This window comes from Vombatus ursinus, unplaced genomic scaffold (genome assembly GCF_900497805.2).
Source record: "Vombatus ursinus unplaced genomic scaffold, bare-nosed wombat genome assembly UNPS02011369.1, whole genome shotgun sequence".
NCBI lineage: Eukaryota > Metazoa > Chordata > Mammalia > Diprotodontia > Vombatidae > Vombatus > Vombatus ursinus.
In genome coordinates this window covers 6,470,222-6,490,022 of record NW_020951147.1, presented here as the reverse complement: position 1 = coordinate 6,490,022, position 19,801 = coordinate 6,470,222, and the positions used below count along the sequence as shown (strand labels likewise).

General features: G+C 48.1%; 1 protein-coding gene across 2 annotated transcripts in view; it reads left to right on the top strand.

Moving 5' to 3' along the window:
* Window positions 1-18,364: 18,364 nt before the first annotated feature.
* CCDC88B (coiled-coil domain containing 88B) overlaps window positions 18,365-19,801 on the top strand; it is a 26,909-nt gene continuing 25,472 nt past the window's right edge. For both annotated transcript variants that reach the window (XM_027856259.1, XM_027856260.1), the window contains exons 1-5: window positions 18,365-18,499; window positions 18,680-18,819; window positions 18,991-19,102; window positions 19,377-19,446; window positions 19,537-19,595. In XM_027856259.1, the coding sequence (XP_027712060.1) occupies window positions 18,428-18,499; window positions 18,680-18,819; window positions 18,991-19,102; window positions 19,377-19,446; window positions 19,537-19,595 (453 nt within the window). In that variant the 5' untranslated portion in view covers window positions 18,365-18,427. The remainder of the gene's footprint in view (window positions 18,500-18,679; window positions 18,820-18,990; window positions 19,103-19,376; window positions 19,447-19,536; window positions 19,596-19,801) is intronic.

The window sequence follows — 19,801 nt, the reverse complement described above, 5'->3', positions numbered from 1 at the left end:
TCTTTCTTTCTTTCTTTCTTTCTTTCTTTCTTTCTTTCTTTCTTTCTGAGGCAATTGGAGTTAAGTGACTTGCCCAGGGTCACACAGCTAGTAAGTGTCAAGTGTCTGAGGTTGGATTTGAACTCAGGTCCTCCTGACTCCAAGGCCGGAGCTCTACCACTGCGTCACCTAGCTGCTCCTGCTTCCTCCGTTTTCAAAAATAAGAGCCTCATCTCTAAAGCTGGCAGCCCCTTTTCTGTCCCTATCCTTGGATTTTCTGTGGAATTGGACACTGACCCACTCCCTTCTCTCTTGGTTTCTTTGACCTTGGACTCCTGTTGGTTTCCCCCCAGCATCTCCAACTAGTCTAAGTTTTGTTTTTATCTCGCAGCTAGTTCTGGGAGTCTTCTCTTCCCTAACCCCCCTTGATGAAATTGAGCCCCACTTTGTAAGAAAGACCACGAAGCCAAAATATGATACTGTGAGTGCAAGTGATGAGGTAGACAGCATTCTGACCAAGGGGTCCCCCGCCTCTCTGCCCAGAGGAGAGAGGTGTGTTTTGTAAGCTGTCGCTCCTGTGGTTTGTTGCTGGTTTTTCAGTTATTTAAGAGTTGGGCTTCTTTTTAGGCCTCTCCTCAGTAGGTAGGTCAAGTTCAGAGGTATTTGTTCAGCACCGACTCTGCCAGGCCTCGTACTAAGCACTGGAGATGCAAAAAGAGGCAAAAAAACAATCCTGCTCTCAGGCAGCTTACATTCTAATGGAAACAAGACACAAACCCCCGTGCACCAGTAAGTTATATGCAGGAGGAATTGGAAGTAATCGACAGGGGGAGTCATTGGAATCAAGGGGGACCAGGAGAAGCTACCTGTAGAAGGTGGAATTTTATTTGGGACCTGAAGGAGGCAGGGACGAGGTGGGAGAGGGTTCCAGGCATGGAATTCAAATATCACCTCTCTCATGAGGCCCTCTCTGTCCCCGGCACACAGTAGGCACTTCATAAATGCTTGTTGGCCGTGACGAATGACAATTTTTGGGAGACAGAGTTTCTAGGTCATTTATAATCAATTTTATTAATTATTGCTAGCAGATATTTAAAAGATAGATTATAAATGACCTAGAAACTAAGGTTATTTTTTTTCTCTCTACTTGGGTTTCTCACAGCTTTGCCTGAACCTTATCTCAGTCTCCCTTGTAAGAAAGTCAGCAAGGTGTAGCAGATGGAGCTGTGTGTGGGGACCCACCTCTGACTCCAGCTCTCAAGTTATGGACATGTCATTTAACCTTACTCCGTCTCACTATCCTCATCTATAAAATGGCATAATAGCTAGAGTACTTCATTCACAGGGGTGTTGGAAGGATCAAATGAAAGCCTGTATTGAGTGTTTTACCATGCAAAACACTGTTTTAAATTAAAATAATTTTTTTCTTTTTTGGCTAGGCAATTGGGGTCAAGTGACTAGCCCAGGGTCACACAGCTAGTAAGTGTCAAGTGTCTGAGGCTGGTTTTGAACTCAGGCCCTCCTGACTCAAGGGCTGGTGCTCCATCCACTGTGCCATCTAGCTGCCCCTTAAATTAAGTTTTAAAAAAATGAACAGAAACCTGATTTTTCTCCCCAACCGCGTTGGAACAACAGTAACAGAAAGATCCTTCAATTCGTAGCCAGGCACACCAAATTCCCTCGTTGTCTGGGACCCCAGAGGTCTGGCTCATTCTGTGCCAAGGCCATCACCTCTCTCCTCGCAGTCAGGAGGAGGCTTGCCTGCTTCCTCAATGGGTCCTCTGTAATCAGGGGCTCGAGTTATGTTGGAGAGAGTTGTTGTGGCTTCCACACTTGTTTGCTTTTATAATGTTGATATTAAAGCAGGATGAATTATTCTCTTGGCCCTGCTCCCTTCCCTCTATATCAGGTCAAACAAGACTTTTCAGGTGGCTTTGAAAACATCAATTTCCTCATTTCTTACAGCACAGCAGGACTTCAAACCACAGTGTGTTCAGCCATCCCCTCATTGAAGGGCATCCCCCTAGTTTCCAGTTTTTCTGCCGCTACAAAAAGAGCTGCTATAAATATTTTTGTACAAGTAGGACACGTTTCTTTTCTTTTTTTTTTTTTTTGATCTCTTTGGGGTAGAGGCCTAGCAGGGGAATTGCTGGGTCAAAGGAAATGCACTGTTTAGCAAATTTTTGTGTATCATTCCAAATTGTTTTCTTTTTAAAAAGTATATAAATGTAGGAACACAATAAGTTTATTAAATAGTTATGCATCTAGAGTAGGACTCCAAGGAGTAAAAAAAAATATTATTTATTTTTGACATTCATTTTTAAAAAAAATTTGAGTTCTGAATTCTCTCCCTCCCACTCACCCCTCCCCTGCCCATCGAGAAGGCAAGAAATGTGATATCAATTATATGTGTGAAATCGTGCAAAACATAGTTCCATATTAGCCAGGTTACAAAAAAAAAGCAAGAAAAATAAAGAAAATTAAAAAATTATGCTTCAATCTGGATGCAGACTCTGCCATAGGATTTTTCATCATAAATCCTTCAGGATTGTTTGAGATCATTGTACTTGATCAGAGTACCTAAATCATTCATAGTTAATCATGGCATATACCATTGCTGTTTCTGTGTACAGTGTTCTCCTGGTTCTGCTCATTTCACTTTGCATCAGTTCACATATGTCTTCCCAGGTTCTTCTGAAGCCACTCCCCTTGTCATGTCTAATATTCCATCGCAATCATGTACCACATTCCTCAGTGGATGGGCATCCCCTCAATTTCCAATTCTTTGCTACCACAAAAAGAGCTGCTATAAATACTCTTGTACATGTGGGTCCTTTTCCTTGTCCTTTATGTCTTTGGGATACAGACCTTGTAGTGGTATTGCTGGGTCAATGGGTATGCACAGCTTTATAGCCCTTTGGGCATAGTTCCAAATCACTCTCCAGAGAGTCCAAATTATTTTCCAGAATGTTGGACGTAATTCATGACTCTACCAACAGGGTATCAATGTGCCTGTTTTCCCACAGCCCCTCCAATATTAGTTTTTTTCCTTTTTTTGGGCCATTTTTGTCAATCCATAAAGCACTTTGCAAACCTTAAATCTCTATACAAATGCCTGCAATTATACATTTAATTTAATTGGAGAAGACCCTGAGGATGACATGAACAGATAGCATCATGGAAACATCAAATGTGAACTGGGCCAGACTCAGAGAGATAGTGGAGAACAGAAGGGCTTAGCGTGCTATGCTCCGTGGACATGAATGACAATAACAACGAAATTCTTTTAATTGGGAGGCAATTTTATATTGAGAAGCAGCGAGCCGTGACCTTTGAGTCAGGACAACCTGAGTTCAAATAGTGGCTCTGGCATGTCATGGCTGGGTGACCCTGGACAAGTCACTTAACCTTTTGGTGTTCCAGGTGACTTTTTTTTTTTAGGCAATTGAGGTTAAGTGACTTGCCCAGGGTCACACAGCTAGTAAGTGTCAAGTGTTTGGTCTGAGGCTGGATTTGAACTCAGGTCCTCCTGACTTCAGGGCCGGTGCTCTATCCACTGCGCCACCTAGCTTGCTCCCAGGTGACTTTCTAAGACCATAAATCGCCCACCAGGTGCTTTAAACCAGGAGGAGTTTTCTTATTTGGATTTTGTTTGCTGATGAAATCACAGGTTCTGTCCATTGTCATTCTATCAGTCATTTAGGCAATTGTTCTACCCTCTCATTATTTTGTAAGGTGAAGACAGTCCTAATCCAGAGCACAGGGCCCTCTGTGGGGCTATGGCCGGTCCCTTTGACTCTTGTCTTGCCGTTGGACGCCGATACCTCTGGACCAGAGAGTGAGGCTGATTGATGAGCGCAGCTCAGCCTCACTTAAATCCAATCTGCAAGGAAGTCAAGACGTAATCAGTGAATGTCACTGGTTCTCTTCCAGAAGGAAGGACAGACAATAATAATTGCATTTCATAGGTGCTTAATAAGTGTTTGTTGAATAAATAAGCATTTCAAGAGCTGTCTTATTCAGAGGGTGTGCTCCCACCCCCCCATCCCCCAATAGCGGCAGGACGACCTCAACGTGCTTGTGGTCTCTGCCCCCGTGATCCTTGCTCTACGTCAGTAAAAGGGTCCCATTTAGGATTGCCACACTAGGTCCATTCTGACCCCTGGCTCTGCTTCTCAATGCACTTATGTGTTCCCAGGCGATCCTGCTACCTATCCTGACTTGTGTTTGCCTTTATCAGACACCCTCTTGGATCTGCACTCTCTCTCCTCCTTCTCCCTGAACTGTCCCTCCCCTGCAACTTTCTAGTCTGAATGATGTCTAGGGCTGGAGGAAGCTCAGATAGTCAGGAAAACTAACCACAAAGAAAGGCATTATGGTTTGGTAGGTAGAGTGCTGAGGTCAAGAGGACTTTGGTTTAAATGCTGGCACTGCCACTCCCAAACTGTGAGGAGGTGAGGAAGTCGCAGAACCAGTCAGAGCCTCCTTTTCCTCCTTTGTATGTAATCCATGGTGCCCAGTGCCCTAAGCTATGGGTTACACAGGGACTAGGGCCATCAGTAGCTGGGATCTGCTTAAAAAAGCAAAGAAAGCAGACAAGCCTGGACCTGCTCCCAAGATATGACCTAGGGCCCAGTGTCTGAGCTAGACTGAGGTAGACTGTGGAGTCCAGCTTGCAGCACCCTCACCCTCCCATCACACCTTTTTGGCTAGTTTTGCCCCAGCCCAGGGCTTTCTCTGGGAAATCTCAGATCATAGATCTCCCCACAGATATGAGTGAAAAAGCTTCCTAGATTCTGTACTTGCATTCAAGGGAACGGAGCATGTTAGGTATAGGACAGCCTGCATTTGTCCCACGGAAATTATAAGATGATAATAATCGAAGATCAATCGAGCCCAATAAGGGCCAAAAACCTGAATTAATCTTTTCTCTCTGAGTGAACTAAAAATGCCCCTTCCTGGGTCAGCAGCTACAGAACCAGACGAAACTGACCAGCATCCTTCCTGTCTGTGATCAGTAAGGACAGGATGCCTGGGACCAGACACTGTCTTGAATACTGGGACTTTTCTTATCTTGGTATCCTATGGACATACGTTATGTAGGGGAAACACAGATATCCTGGATCTATAATTTCAATTGACACTTTGACATTTCACCTATTTTATTGTATTTACAACCTATTCAACTAAGAAACTTCCTTTCCCATGCTATATGTTAAAAAAAACATATGGAGGCTGTATTTTTTTGTTTTTTTGAGTAACACAGACATCCTGAGTCAGGGTTTACACGTCCTCCTAAAACTGTTTAAGTCAGAGTTAAAGTTCTGGCACCATGTACATGTTGCTAACCTAAGGGAATAAACAATATGAATTTACTTATCACCCAGATTGTTGTCTCTTTAACCAACTTTCAGGTCGACAGAGAGAACACAGAAAGGACTTCCAGGCTCTCACAAAGAAGCCCACTTCTCTTCCCTCTTCACCCCAAGAGCTCATGTGGATCTCCAGCCTCAGGAATGAAAATGCATTTATTAAGTGCTTAGCCGGGGTCAGGCTCCCTGCTGAGTGCTGAGGATACAAGTACAAAAGAGAGGTAGCAGAGCTTGTGTTCTGGTAGGGGGATACCCCACATGTGGCGGTGATGACCTAGGATGGGAGTTTAGTCCTGGAAAGTCACAGGGATGGTGAGTGGAGTCATGGGACAGACCACTGACAGGCTTTTCCAGAAGTCAGAGTGGAAGTAGGAGGAGCAGGGTCTATGCACGGCAGCCTGCCGGGAAGTCTACCTGTGGGATGTAAGCCGGTGGTTGGAGTCTGCCTAGAGCTTCCCCAGTCAAGGCTTGGAGGGCCTCAGGACACTGAGGGCATTCCCCCTCTTCTTTCCCCCAACTCCCCTAACCCTGGACCATGCTAGAAAGGCCCCTGGCCACCTGACTGGCACCATGTGAATAAGTTGTACTTGTCTTTTCCTCTGACATGTTGTGGGGTGACGCCTCGGTGCACGTCCAGTCTCATTATGTCTCATCTAGAGATCAGAAAAGGCAATACAAGGACACTCTCAAGATCTCTCTGAAGATCTTTGGAACTGATTGTGTGCCATGGGAGACACGGGCACAGGACCACCCGGCATGGCGTGCCCGAATTAAAGAAGGTGCTCTGCTCTGTGAGCAAAGCAGAATTGCAGGAGCCCATAAAAAACATGAGATGCACAAATTTAGAGCCATCTCCACCCCAAATGTTCATGTGGACCGCTTCTGCCCGACCTGGGGAGAGCCATCTGAGCGCCCATGGGTCTGATCAGCCACAGTTGGACACACTGGACCTTGACCCTGACATAGCGACGTCATTCTGACCCCCTTCCAGAACAAAGGACAACAACCCCGTTTCATCTAGTGTTGTTATGAGGCTCCATTGGAATAATACCTGTAAAGTGCTTTGCAAACCTTAAAGTTTTAGGTAAATAGCAGCATTTATGATAACTAATATTTATGTAACATTTTGAGGTTTGCAAAGCATTTTACAAATATTACCTCACTGGATCCTCACAACAACTTTGTGAGATAGGCACTATTATTATCCCCATTTTACAGATAAGGACTGGGGCTAAGAGAAGTTAAACAACCTGGCCAGGGTCACCCAGCTAGCTGGCAAGTGTATGAGGCAGTATTCAAACTCCTTCTTGGCTTCCTGACACCTGACTCTTGCATTCTATCTGCTCTGTGACCTAGCTGCCTCCATATCAACCAGTATAATTATGAAGTCCCCACCTCCGCATTCTCTGACCTCCATAGTCCTGCTCCCTTCAGGGCCTAATTTCAGTGTCCACTTAATCTAGGGCCTGAAGGCACACACAGAAATGAAAGAGGGAGTGAGAGAGAGAGAGGAGAGAGAGAGAGAGGGAGAGGGAGAGGGAGAGAGAGAGGGAGGGAGAGAGAGGGAAGGAGAGAGAGAGAGAGAGGGAGGGAGAGAGAGGGAAGGAGAGAGAGAGAGGAGAGAGAGGAGAGAGAGAGGGAGGAGGGGGAGGAGAGAGAGAGGGAGGGAGAGAGAGAGAGGGAGAGGGAGGGAGAGAGAGGGAAGGAGAGAGAGAGAGAGAGAGGGAGGGAGAGAGAGGGAAGGAGAGAGAGAGAGAGGAGAGAGAGGAGAGAGAGAAGGAGGAGAGAGAGAGGGAGGGACAGAGGGAGGGAGAGAGAGAGGGAGGGAGGGAGAGAGGGAGGGATAGAGAGAGAGAGAGAGAGAGAGAGAGAGATCCTGTCTAGGGCTAGGCTAACTCTACCTGCTGAGTTGGACAAAGTCTCAAGCTGTAGATCTGAGAATCATGCGCATAGAAAAAATAATTGCACCCATGGGAGTTGATAAGATCATGAAATAAGGTAGTATAGAGGAAGAAGAGAAGAAGCCTGAGCATAGATGCTTGGGTGACCCCCTCAGTGACTGACATGAAGAACCAGCAAATGAGATGGAGAGGGAGAGATGGGCCAGATAGGAAGAGAAGCAGTGGCCCAGAAACCTCAAGAGGAGTGTGGATCTAAGAGGAGAAGGTGATAGACAGCATCAAAGGCTGCAGAGAGGTCAGGAAGGATGAGAACTGAGAACAGCCAACTGGATTTGGCCAAGAGGAGATCATCGAGTTAAATGCTGAGATTGATGGAGTGTCTGTTCTTTCTGAAAACCCGGCTCAAATCTCTCCTCCTTCAGCGAGCTTTCCTGGTCCTTCTGGTGTGTAAGGTCCTTCTCCCTGCAGTCTCACCTAACACTGTCATGTCTCTGATGGCCTTATCACAGAAAGTCTACAATAGGGTTGTCTGTGTTAGTATCTTGTTTCCCTACTTGACTATGAAGGCAAGAACCATGCCTTATCTTAACTTTGGGTCTTTTCTCAACCTCGTATAGAGTGCTATACACAGGAGGTGCTTAGTAAATGCTTGTTGTATTTTGTTGGGATATTCATTGGCTGTAGGAAGAGACATCTCCTCTTGGGTCTACAGGCAAGGGCTGTAAGACCCCTTCTGGGAGATCATGGTAGGCCCATGGGTGATATACTAGGAAGGTGATGGCCAGAATTAGATGCCAGAGTTCCTTAATCCTTTTCTATTCCATAGATATTGAAAACCTTTCACCCAGATTCTTTCCTAGGTCATCATCACCCCTGTTGTATTGGCTACACTCTTCTCTCTTCCCTATCTTGACTCCTCGGTGAAACACTTCAACTTCATGCTCTCCTCTGTTCTTGAGCCCCAGGCCTCCTTGTCCCATCACGGACAAGTGTTGGGGAGCGAAGTCATTGTAGCCACAGAGAACAGCCCAAGCAAAAGTAAAGAGGTGGGACATTGTAGGGTGTGTGCAGGGGGTGGCTGGGACCATCAAGGGGAGTTGGCATGGCAGGAAGGTAGGTAGGGCAGTGCCAGGTAGTGGAGAGCCTTGAATTCACGGTTAAAGAATTCCGGGTTTATTTGATGGGAGACAAAGAGCCAGCCACTGAAGGGTGTTGAGCAGCAGAGTACCATGGTCCGTTCTGTGCCTTGGCCTGGCATCAGCAAGAGGGATGGGCCAGAGCAGAGGTGAGTGTGGGAGATGAGCCCTGGTCTTGCTCTTATTGGAAGCTACATCCTGCCCCTTGAACTGGCTTTCCTGCATTCCCATCTTGGCTGCCTCATACAGCCTGGAGCTGTCTACTCCCTTACCCCTGGAGACATACCCTTCCACCTCCTGATCCCTCCAGGGAACTCATTATAATACCAAGCATCGACTATCTCATCACCCTTCTGCTGCTGACAGTGTGGGCAGTGGGGATAGAGGGAGGAGAGACTTGGGGATTCACAGACCCTGACAGCTGAGTAGATGTGGGAGGTGAGAGACAGAGGAATCTGAAGTGCTGAGACCAGGTGTGTGGTGGTGACTGAGGTAGGGGAGCAGGCTTAGCAGTAAAGGCAGAAAGCTTGATTTGGGACAAGTTGAGATACCCGTAGGGCATCCAGGGGAAATGTCCCGAATGCTAGTCTGGAGCTCCAAGACAGGTCAGGGTTGGATCTTTGGAACGTCTCTGCAGACAGGTGGGAGTTCATGAGACTGCAGAGAGAGAGAGAGAGAGAGAGAGACAGACAGACAGACAGACAGACAGACAGATGGAGACAGAGCTAGAGAGAGAAATGGACAGAGAGATGGACAGAGAGATAGATAGAGATAGAGACAGAGAGAGAGAGAGAGAGAGTAAACAATTTTTATATGTAATTGGGAAATATTTAATAAAATAAATAAAAATATATTTAAAAGAGAGACACAGAGAGAGAAGGGGACCCCAGACAGAACTGTCAATGAGCTTTAAAGTCTTGGGAAGAATTGGGGGTGGGGGGTGCTGAAGGGGGATCAGGTAGTTAGGAGGAGAATTAGGACAGTGTAGGGTCTCAGAAGTTAGGCAAGGAGAGAGGATGCAGGGGGATGGGATGGTCAGTGGCGTCAAAAGCAGCACAGAGGTCGATGGCCCCACTCTGCTCTTTCTGTCTTATCTCTGCACCAGCTCCCCGGACATCCTGGCCCTCTCTGTAGCGTGGGACACCGCTGGTCATCCCCTCCATCTTGAAACTCTTTCCTTCTCAGCTCGTGTGATGTGTTATTGGCTTCTCTTCTCACTTTTCCCTCTCAGGGAGGACTCCTCTTCCACCATTCATCCCCTAACTCGGCTTTTCTCTTTCTCTGTGTCTCTGTCTCGGTCTCCCCTCACTCTCCATCTGAGAACTCCACTCCACTCGGGGTTCAGCCCTCCTCCATAGCCCTATCCTGGCCCCTAGGTTCCAGGCCTTCATCTCCAGCTCCCTGTTGGGCAATTCCATGTGGTCGCCTCTGACCCAACACATCGCTCCCTCTCCGTTTCCAGGGCCACTCTCTTCAGTAGGTGTTGAGGCCACAACGGATTTCCTGCCCGTGTCAGTCTGGCTTTCCTTGGGCCTTTGGTTTCCTGACTTCAATCTTTTGACCTGGCTCTCTTGAATTCTAGGTCCTGGCTTTTGGCCTTCCAGCACTGGGGACTTTTGGCTGAGCCTCCTGGCTCATGGGCCTTACCAGAAACCATGGAATCAAGTCCTTGAACCAGGAGAGACCTTAGACATCACTCAAGCCTACCCCTCAGGTATTAAAACTTACACTGATATCTTCATTTTTTACATTTCACTAATTTCCTAATATCTTTCTCTCCCTTCCCTAGTGAATCTGGTCTTATAAAAAATGAGAAATAAAGAGAAGGGAGAAAAAAAATACCGGTTCAGCAAATCCAACCAATACATCAACTGAGTCTGACCCCATAAGCAGTGTTCCACAACCGTAGTCCTCCACCTCATTCTATAGAGGAATCAGAGGCTTACCGAAGGAAAGAGATGTATCCAAGATCACACAGCTAAGTAGTGGACACTGACAACAAGCTATGTTATGTTACATGTGATGCCACCTCCCCTACTCCATGCCCCCGCCACACTGGACCTCACGTTTGACGTCCTATCCTCTTTCCTCCAGCTGTCGTCCCCTATTGCTCTTCTCTTTTTTGGCCAAACTCCTAAAAAAATCTGTCTATACCCACCGCTGCCACTTCCTTTCCTTCCTCTCATCCCTCAGCCCTTTGCAATCTTGCTTCCAGCCTCATGCTCAACTGAAACCATCTCTCCAAAGTAAGCGACGATCTCCTAATTGCCACATCTGAGGATCTTTTCTCAGTCCCCATCTCTCTCAGCTCCTCTGCAGCATTTGACATCATTGACCATCCTCTTTCCTCTCTGGGTTTTCCTGATTCTCTTTCTACCTCTCTGCCTACTCCTTTCCCATCTGGTTTGCTGGCTCTCTGGCCATAGCATGCCCCCAACTCTGTCCAAGGTCCCCAAGGCTCTATCCTGGGCCTTTTTTCTCGTCATTCTCTTGGTGATGTCATGAGCCCCTTGGGTCTCATTATCATCTCTATACTGTCGCTCACAGCTCTATATATCTAGCCCCAGTATCTCCCCTGAGCTCCAGTCCCTCATCACCAGCTGCCTATTGGGCATTTCAAACTGATGTCCCAGAGACATCTTCAAATCAACAAGTCCAAAACAGAACACATTGGCTTTCCCTCCAAACCCACCCCTCTTCCAAATTTCCCCGTTTCTGTTGAAGGCACCGCCATTATTCTACGTTGTCTTATTCTTTGCCCAAACATCACCCTTAACTCCTCACTCGCCCTCACCCCACATACCTGTCAGTGGACAGATCTCATCATTTCTGTTTCCCATGCACCTCCTCTCCACTTCCACAGACATTCTATTCCAGGTCTTTATCATCTTCTCTCCTGAATTATTTCAGCAGCCTCCTAACCATTGTCCCTGCCTCCAATGTTTCCCCACCCAAGTACATTCCACCCGCTGTTGCCCAACAGATTGCATATAGATCTGACCAGGTTACTCCCCTACTTAAACTCCAATGGCTCCCTAGTCTTCATTAATATAAACTATAAACACCTCTGTTTAGCTTCCAAAGCTCTTCACAACGTGGTTGCAGCCATCTTTCCAGCCTTACTGAACATGACTTACTCTGATCCAGCCAAACTGTCCTCTGTTCTTCAAGCACAAAATTCCATCTTTGCATTAGTCATCCCCCGTGCTTAGCATGCACCCTATCCTCACATCCACTTCAAAGAATCCCTCTCTTCAGGACTGAACTCAAGCCCTGCCTTCTAATCAATAGTGATTTAGAGCATGTTTTCATATAACTATAGATAGTTTTAATTTCATCATCTGAAACTGCCTATTCATATCCTTTGACCATTTATCAAGTGGGGAATGACTTGTGTTCTTATAAAAGAGTTACCTTATAGAGGAAGCCTTTCCTGATGCCCTCAAGTGCTAGTGCTCTCCCTCCTAAACTACCTTGTATTTATTTTATTTACGTTGATTCTGTATGTAGCATCCCTTCTGGGCTTACTTACTTCAAACTTCACTTGTATCGACAAGCTAGGCCCTCAGAGAGAGGCTGACTACTACCTCCCTAGGAATTCTAGAGCTAACCCTGAGGAGGATGGAAGTCTTCTAGTATTGTTGATCATGAGCCCCTACCACTGTGCATGTCAGTGATCATCAGCCAGATTTACTTAGTTTTTACAAAAGTATTTACTAAGAAGGTATAGCCAGGACAATTGTTTTTTTAAACTACAATCTCCCCAAACCAGAACATACTCTATTCTTGCACATAATTTCCTTGAGGACAGTGGACTCAAACGTATAGTAAAATGTTAAGGAAATAGTAAAATGTGTAGGGAAATCATGTGACAAGGGGTAACCTGGTTCCTGGTTACTACAAGTCCTGTTCTATCTTTGTAGGGTCTTCATTAAGTTCTCCTTGGTATATTTTTCTGCTAAGGACCAAAGGTTGGGGACCTTATAGAGTCCTGAAGTTGTCTTTGTGTGTGTGTGTGTATGTGTGTGTGTGCTTGGTTTGTCCCTGATGGATCTCTTGGTTTTCTGCTGCTTGTGTTAATTTTGACCTAACAATTAACACCAAGAAAACGCACACAACCCATAAGTGGAACCATTGTTTGTGGCAAATGGAGAAATTTGGAATGCTATGGTTAAGTTCACTTACCTTGGTAGTGTACTTTCCAGGGATGTACACATTGATAATGAGGTTGACGCATGTGTTGCCAGAGCTAGCTTAGTGTTTGGGACGCTCTGGAGGAAAGCGTGAGAGAGAAGAGGGATTAGGCTGCCTACCAGCCTGGAGGTCTACAGAGCCGTTGCGCTGACCTCATTGTCGTATGCTTGTGAAACCTGGACGGTCTACCAGCGCCATGCCAGGAAACTGAATTTCTTCCATTTGAATTGTCTTAGGAAGGTGCTGGAGATCACCTGGCAGGATAAGACACTGGACCCTGAAGTCCTTTCTCGAGCTGAACTGCCAAGCATTCAAACTCTACCACAGAGAGCATAACTCCACGGGCTAGCCGTGTTGTTCAAATGCCAAAAGTACATTTGCCTAAAAGGCTATTTTATGGAGAACTCACACAGGGCAAGTGCTCACACAGAGGTCAGAAGAAATGATACAAGCACACTCTCAGGGTCTGTCCAAAGAACTTTGGAGCTGATTGTGAGGCGTGGGAGACACTGGCAAAGGACTGCTCAGAATGGCTCAGAGCATCGAGGAAGCGTTATGCTCCATAAGTGAAGGAGAGCTGTAGTAGCTTAAAAGAAACGCCGATAACCCCGGTTTCTCTAGGGGGGCTGTTCACTTCTTTGGTGGACGGTGCTACCAAAATGGATAAGAACTCCACGTCTGCTGATTTTGTGACGTTCGCAAGCCCGGAATCTGGTCAGTCCTGTCTTTGGACACTTGGCTGTCCTTTCTTGGGATAACTTATCTTTCTTATCTGCATATCTCTACTCCCAGTGGATGCATGGTCCAGTATTTCTGTTTATGTGACAGAAGGGGAGGAGGTGGGAGGTCAGAGATGCACTTTTTCCTGCTCTCCTCCCTCCAAGTGATTTCTTTTCAGGGGCTTGCAATGATCAGCTCCCACATCTGGAGCCTTCTCCCCTTGGATTGACGGGCTCTGAACCAGCTTGTTTTCAGACAGACTCTCAGAGAGTGCTCCTGATTCTTTTCAGCCAAGATATTTCCTGTGTTGAATTAGCTATTTTCATGCAATGACCCCAAACCACCATGATCCTTTCAAATTCATCCAGCACTAATTCATACTCTCTTTACTTCTGATTGATTCTTTTGAGATACCTGGGTCTTCCAGGATTAATTGGGGGGCGGGTGTATTTTCTGTCTCTCCCATTAGAATGAAAGCTTCTTGATGGTAAGAATTGTTTCATTTTGTTTTTGTGTCCCCAGTGCCTAGCTCAGTGCTTGGCAGAAGGGAAGGCTCAGTGAATGCTTATCAGTTGTTTGTTCTCCGGTCTCCACGCCTTTACCCATGCTGTTCCCCCTCCCTGGAATGCCCTCCCTGAGCACCTCTTGTTGCTTTCAAGAAGTCTTACCCTTCAAGAAGTCAATCTCTATTACTGAGATTCTATCAGTTGGAGATGTCCCATCCCCCCCATCATCCCTCTTTTTTGGAGGGGGGGCTGGATCTGTGATTTCCTTGAGGTGGAGAATTAAGGAAACTCCCTCTAACAAAGGGAGTGGCCAGGGCACAGTGAATAGAGTGGGCTTGCAGTCAACAAGACTGAGTTCAAACCCTGTCTCAGTTCTTTATTAGCCATGCGATTCTGGACAAGGCACTAAAGTTCCCCCAGCCTCGGAGTGACGTTGCTGGATTTTGGAAACCTTCGTTCTTGCTCCTTCTGTGAAGTAAATATTCTTTGGTAAAAGCTATTCGCTGTTAAGTGGATAAATGGACTTCCTGGCCCCCAGAAACTAGGGGGTATAAGGGAGGCTGGTCCTATCCCAGAGGCTAAGCTAGAGGGTGAGTCCTAGGGCACAGGGCTTTGGGGACCCAGCTGGCCAGTGACAGGCAGCCTGCATTGGCTTAGAGTCAGTGAGCCCCAAGGGAGCATAACCTGAATGATGACAAGAATTGGAGTAGCTGACATTTAGTAGTGCCTTAAGATTTGTAAAGGGCTTTACATATGTTATCTTATTTGATTCACTTAACATGGTGTTTCCATCCTTGTAATCACCGAGTAGATTGCCTACTGAGTCCTGCTCACTTCATTCAAATGACCCTAAGGCACAGGGGCCTAATCCTTCCTACATCATTGAGGTCTGGGAGAGGTAGAGATTGGGTACACAACAGGGTTCATTCAGCGTCTCCATGGCCTTGGCCCCACCAAATTCCTGTCCAAAGGTGATATTGCTACCAGATGAGTCATGCTGCTGGGCTGGGACCCCAGAGGTCACTCCCGAAGATCACCTCTTGCTACCTATTCCCTGAAGCCATTTAAGTTGTGCGGGCTGTCAGCTGTAAATCTAACCCAGATTCCAACTCTGGGATGCCCCGAGGTTGGGAACTCTACCTAGAATGAAAAAGGCTAACTTGGTCTTTTGGCTAAGAAGACCCCGCTCCTTGGGGTCCACGTGGGGCCATGAGGCCTCAGTGAAGGAAGGAGGACCCGAGACCCTTCTGCTTCCGACATGGTCTCCCTGGATGCCGGGAGTGAAGGCGTCACCTTCCTCTCCCAGTGTGAATGCAGCGAAGAGAAGTCTGGAGCTGACTCTGGTCCTTTTGAAGACACTCACAGGTCTGGACACCTGTGGATGCCAATGGAAAAAATAGCCTTTCCATCCACTCTTTTTGTAGAAAGTTGTTTGTGTGTTATGTGTCCCTTTAGACTGTGAGCTCCCTGAGGGCAGGGACTGTCTCCTGTCTTTCCTTGTAACCCCAGTACTTGGCACAGTGCCAGGCACATAGCTGTTGTTGCTTGTCCTTGAGGACCACGACATCAAGAAGGTGATGAAATGCCTTGCAAATGAATTGGGTTTAAGTGAGGCAGGGCTATGCAAAGTCACCAGCCTCACTGTCTCCTCCCGAGCCATATGGTGACGCGGCCGCTGCAGTGGTGAGCATGAGACCAGCTCAATACTCTCAACCCGGAGGCGCATTGAGGAGGCGGGAGACAGCAAGAAGGCAGAAGCTCCGTTCATTAAGTGCTAGTAGCTTTCTTTTATATCCTTGGTAACAGCTGATCGAAGCATGATCTCCACGTGATAGCCAATCACCAAGTCTGCCGGACACCTGCAGCCCTCCTGTCAGGGGTATGAGTAGTATTTTTCTCCCAATGAGAGGAGAGCCGAGCCAACCGTGGGAGCTGCGTGTCAGCAAAGGAGAGGTCTTGTGAGACTTCCTTGTTTTTGCCACGCAACAGGTTGTGACCCTCAGCTTCTGCCAAGAGAAGCTAGAACTCCCATGGGAAAACTCTTTCAACAATATGGCTCCAGTGGCCAGATCTAGATCAGGATGACTGGAGATGGCCTTGGAGGCAGTGGGTGACTTGACTTGACTTGGTAGGCCAACCTGACCCAGTTACAGACTCCCCAAGGATACTCCAGTCATCATAGTTCTCCCAGAAGCAGCTCCCTAGCATGGACCATGTGGAGATACCACCTTAACAAGGTGCTGTGGCCTGTACGTGCCCAGGCCCCTGTCGAATGATAACGGAAAGCAGAAGGACATGGTATGACATCATCAAATATGGCTCCAGAGAGAGATAAGAGAAGGTATCTTTCCCCTTCCTGGGCAGAGGTGGGGGCTCATGGGTGTAGAAGGTTGCCCATAGAGTCAGATTATCTGATATGTTGATAAATTTTTGCAAACTCCTTTTATTCCTGTTTTAAAATCCTTTGTCATAAGGAATGACTGCAGGTTGGTGTCAGAGAGACAAGGGAAACATGGGGAAATGTAGGCAATATAAAACCAAAAAATAAAAATTTCTTTAAAAAAAACAGAGTCATGAACAAAACACTTAAAAAAAAAAAAGAAGACAGTTTTTAATGAGCATCTACAATCCTAGGTACAGGGGATGTCAGAGCAATGGGAGAGCCAGGCCTTCCCCTGAGGAACTGAAGGAGGGGTGTGACTGCAGTCAGGTTGGGTAAGAACGATTTGAGAGCAAGGGCTGAGCCAAGCGTGACTCAGCAGCCTTGTGTGTGTGTGTGTGTGTGTGGGGGTGCCTTGACCGTAGCTCCCTTTTGCACCTGTTTGGTTGGAGCCCCATCTCCCTCCTGTTCTCTTGGCTTCAGCCCTCAGAAGCCACATGCAGCCCCTCACATTATCTCTGGTTTTCCCATTTTGGCTCCATGCCCACAACCTGGAGATGTTTTCTTCGGTCCCCTAGAGAGGTCCCCTTCCACCTCCGCATTTCTCCAGGGAGCTCATTACAACACCCAGCCTCTTTCTGCATCACAGACTCCCCTTCCTGGGCCAGCTCCCACAGGAAGCCGAAGGCCTCACCTGCAGGGTCCATAGATACGCACAATCATGGCGCTAGAAGGCACATTCCGGAGCATCTAGACCCATCCCTCCTATTTCACTAAGTTTCTTTCTTTCCCAATTCCTTGTTTGGGTCCTTGCTAAGCTAGGTAGATGTCCCCTCCCTTTTGTTAGAGGGGGAAAAGGAAGGAGAAAGAGGAAAGAGCTCTACAATATGGTGGAGTGAATTGTTGTTTTCTTGAAGTCAGGGACTGTTTTGTATCCCAGAAGGAACATCTGCCTGCCACGTGGTAGGTACTTAATGCTTGTTTTTTTTATTTTTCCAATTACACATAAAAACAATTTTTAACCTTCACTTTTTTGCAATTTTGAATTCTTCCAAATTCTCTCCCACATTCTCTCACCTCCGCCCTCATTGAGAAGACAGAAATTTGATATAGATTATACATGCGCAGTCATGCAAAACATATTTCCATACTGGTCATGTTGTGAAAGAAACCATAGACAAAAAACCCCAAGAAAAATAAAGAAAGTAACAAAAAGGAGACTTCAGTCTGCATTCAGACTCTGGCAGTTCTGTCTCTGGAGGTGGAGAATGTTTTTCATCCTCAGTCCTTCCGAACTATCTCAGATCATTGTGTTGCTGAGAATAGACATTCACAGCTGATTATCACACAATGTGGCTGTTACTGTGTACAACTGTTCTCCTGGTTCTGCTCACTTCACTCAGCATCAGTCCATACAAGTCTTTGCAGGTTTTTCTGAAGTCCACCTGCTCATCATTTCTTCTAGCACAATAGTATTCCATTACATTCATATGCCACAACTTGTTCAGCCATTCCCCAATGGATGGGCATCCTCTCAATTTCCAATTCTTTGCCACCACTAAAAGAGATGCTATAAGTATTTTTGTACATAGATCTTTTCCTTTTTTTAAAATCTCTTTGGGATACCTCACTTAAAGTTTGTTAATTGGATTTTAAAAGCCCTGGATGGGACAGAGCACCTGGGTTCACATCCTTCCACCTGTGTGACTTTGAGCAAGTTACTCCCCCTTTCTGGGCCTCAGTTTCCTCGTCTGTAAAGTGATGTCTAAGCCCCTTCCAGCTCTGTAGCCAGTGCACAGCTGATGTTTGGGGTGGGGTGGAGGGAGAGGCAGAGGGTTCTGTCCCCTGCCAGGTACATAAGGTCTGAGGTCTCCCTGAGGGTTTGCTGCCTGGTCCCGGGGGGTGTCCTTGTCTTCACTTTTTTGAAGGGGGTGAGAGAAGGGTATACACTATTGATATGTGAGGCATTGGGGGAGGAGTGTTTTAGAATGGGAAAGCGCTTGAGAGAGGGAAAGGGGTGCCCACAGCAGGTACAGGGGGCACCTCGTGGCTCAAGCAGCCCCGAAACCTGGGATGTGGCCGAGGGTGAGCGGCCTGCCCTGGTCTCACCACCGGAAGGAGGAAGCTGCCGTGCCAGAATCAGGCAGACTGGGTGTCCCCTTTCCCCCTGGGGACTTCCTCTTCCTCCTCAGGGGCAGGTGTAGCCTTGGCAGAGCCCTGAACATCTGGGACCCCGGGAATGGCTGGAGGCATGGCTGGGGGCGTGGGGCCCAGGCTCAGGGACTTCCTGAGTGGGAGCCTGGCCACCTGGGTGAGGTAGAGGGGAGGGAAGAGGACTGGGGGAGGTAGGGGATGTGGCGCAGAGGTGGGGGAGGAAGGTCCCAGGGAGGTGAGGACTGGAGAAGGAGGGGGGGCCCAGGCAGTTCACGGTGGGGGGGATGGCGAGGGAGGGTCCAGCTCACCGAGACCTTGCCCAATCTTCTCCCCCCAGGTGCAGGGCCTGGCAGCGCTGGTTGGGGAGGGACAAGAGAAAGAAGATGGGGAGGAGGAAGAAGAAGGGCCCCTGAGCCCCGAGGATCGGTTCCTGAGGCTCAGTGACGGGGCTCTGCTGCACCGGGTCATGGGCCTCATGTAAGAGGGGGTGCAGGGAAGCCCCAGCCTGGGAGTAGATGTTGGGCATCTTTGAGGAGGTCTGGAGGAGATGGGAAGGAAAAGGCCAACGGTGGCAGCAGTGGGTGGAGCAGGAAACAGCCTGTGCCAGCCCATCCCTGCCTCTGGGTGACGTCTGCCCTCTCCCCACAGAGCCCCCAACTCCCGAGGGGGTCTCCGTCCTGGAGGAGTTCAGGGGGGGCCCGGGGCTCGTCGGGTGACACGCCTGAGCCACCTGCAAGCTCGACTCAGAGACTTCTACCAGGTGAGAGGTGGGGCTGGGTACCAGGATGGGCCATAAAGGGGAAGGCTGGGGGTGGGCCTGGAAAAGTCCCCCTCTCCCCTCCCCACGGGTGTGTGTGGCCTCCTCCTGACCCCCTTCATAGTGGAAAGCCAGCGACCTGGGCTTCAGTCCCAGCTGTGTGACCTCGGGCAAATCCCAGCCCCATCTGGGCTCTGTTTCCTCAGCTCCCCCAAGGGGGTGGTATCTGCGATCCCCTCGGGCTCCAGAGTCAGTTCTTAGCCCTCTGTCCCCTCAGGAAGAGCTGCAGCTGCTGATCCTTGTGCCGCCCCCAGACCTCCAGATGCTGGGCTTTGAGCCCCTCTCAGGTACCCAGGGCCCCTCTCCTGCCCCCTTCCCCCATGGCATCTTCCCCATTCTCCCTGTTGACTGACTCCGTGTTATCTGGATGCCTGCAGAGGAGGTCATAGAGGAGCTGGAGGGGACCCTAAAGCTGATGCTGGGGGCCTCCGTGCAGGTGAGACAGCGGGGTGGGGGAGCCTGGGGACCCAAGTGAGGGACTGAGGGGTGGGGGATGGGAATGACTGATGGGAGAGCCTGGGGACCCAAGTGAGGGACTGAGGTGTGGGGGAGATGGAAATGACTGATGGGAGAGCCTGGGGGGCCCAAGTGAGGGACTGAGGGGTGGGGGAGATGGGAATGACTGATGGGAGAGCCTGGGGG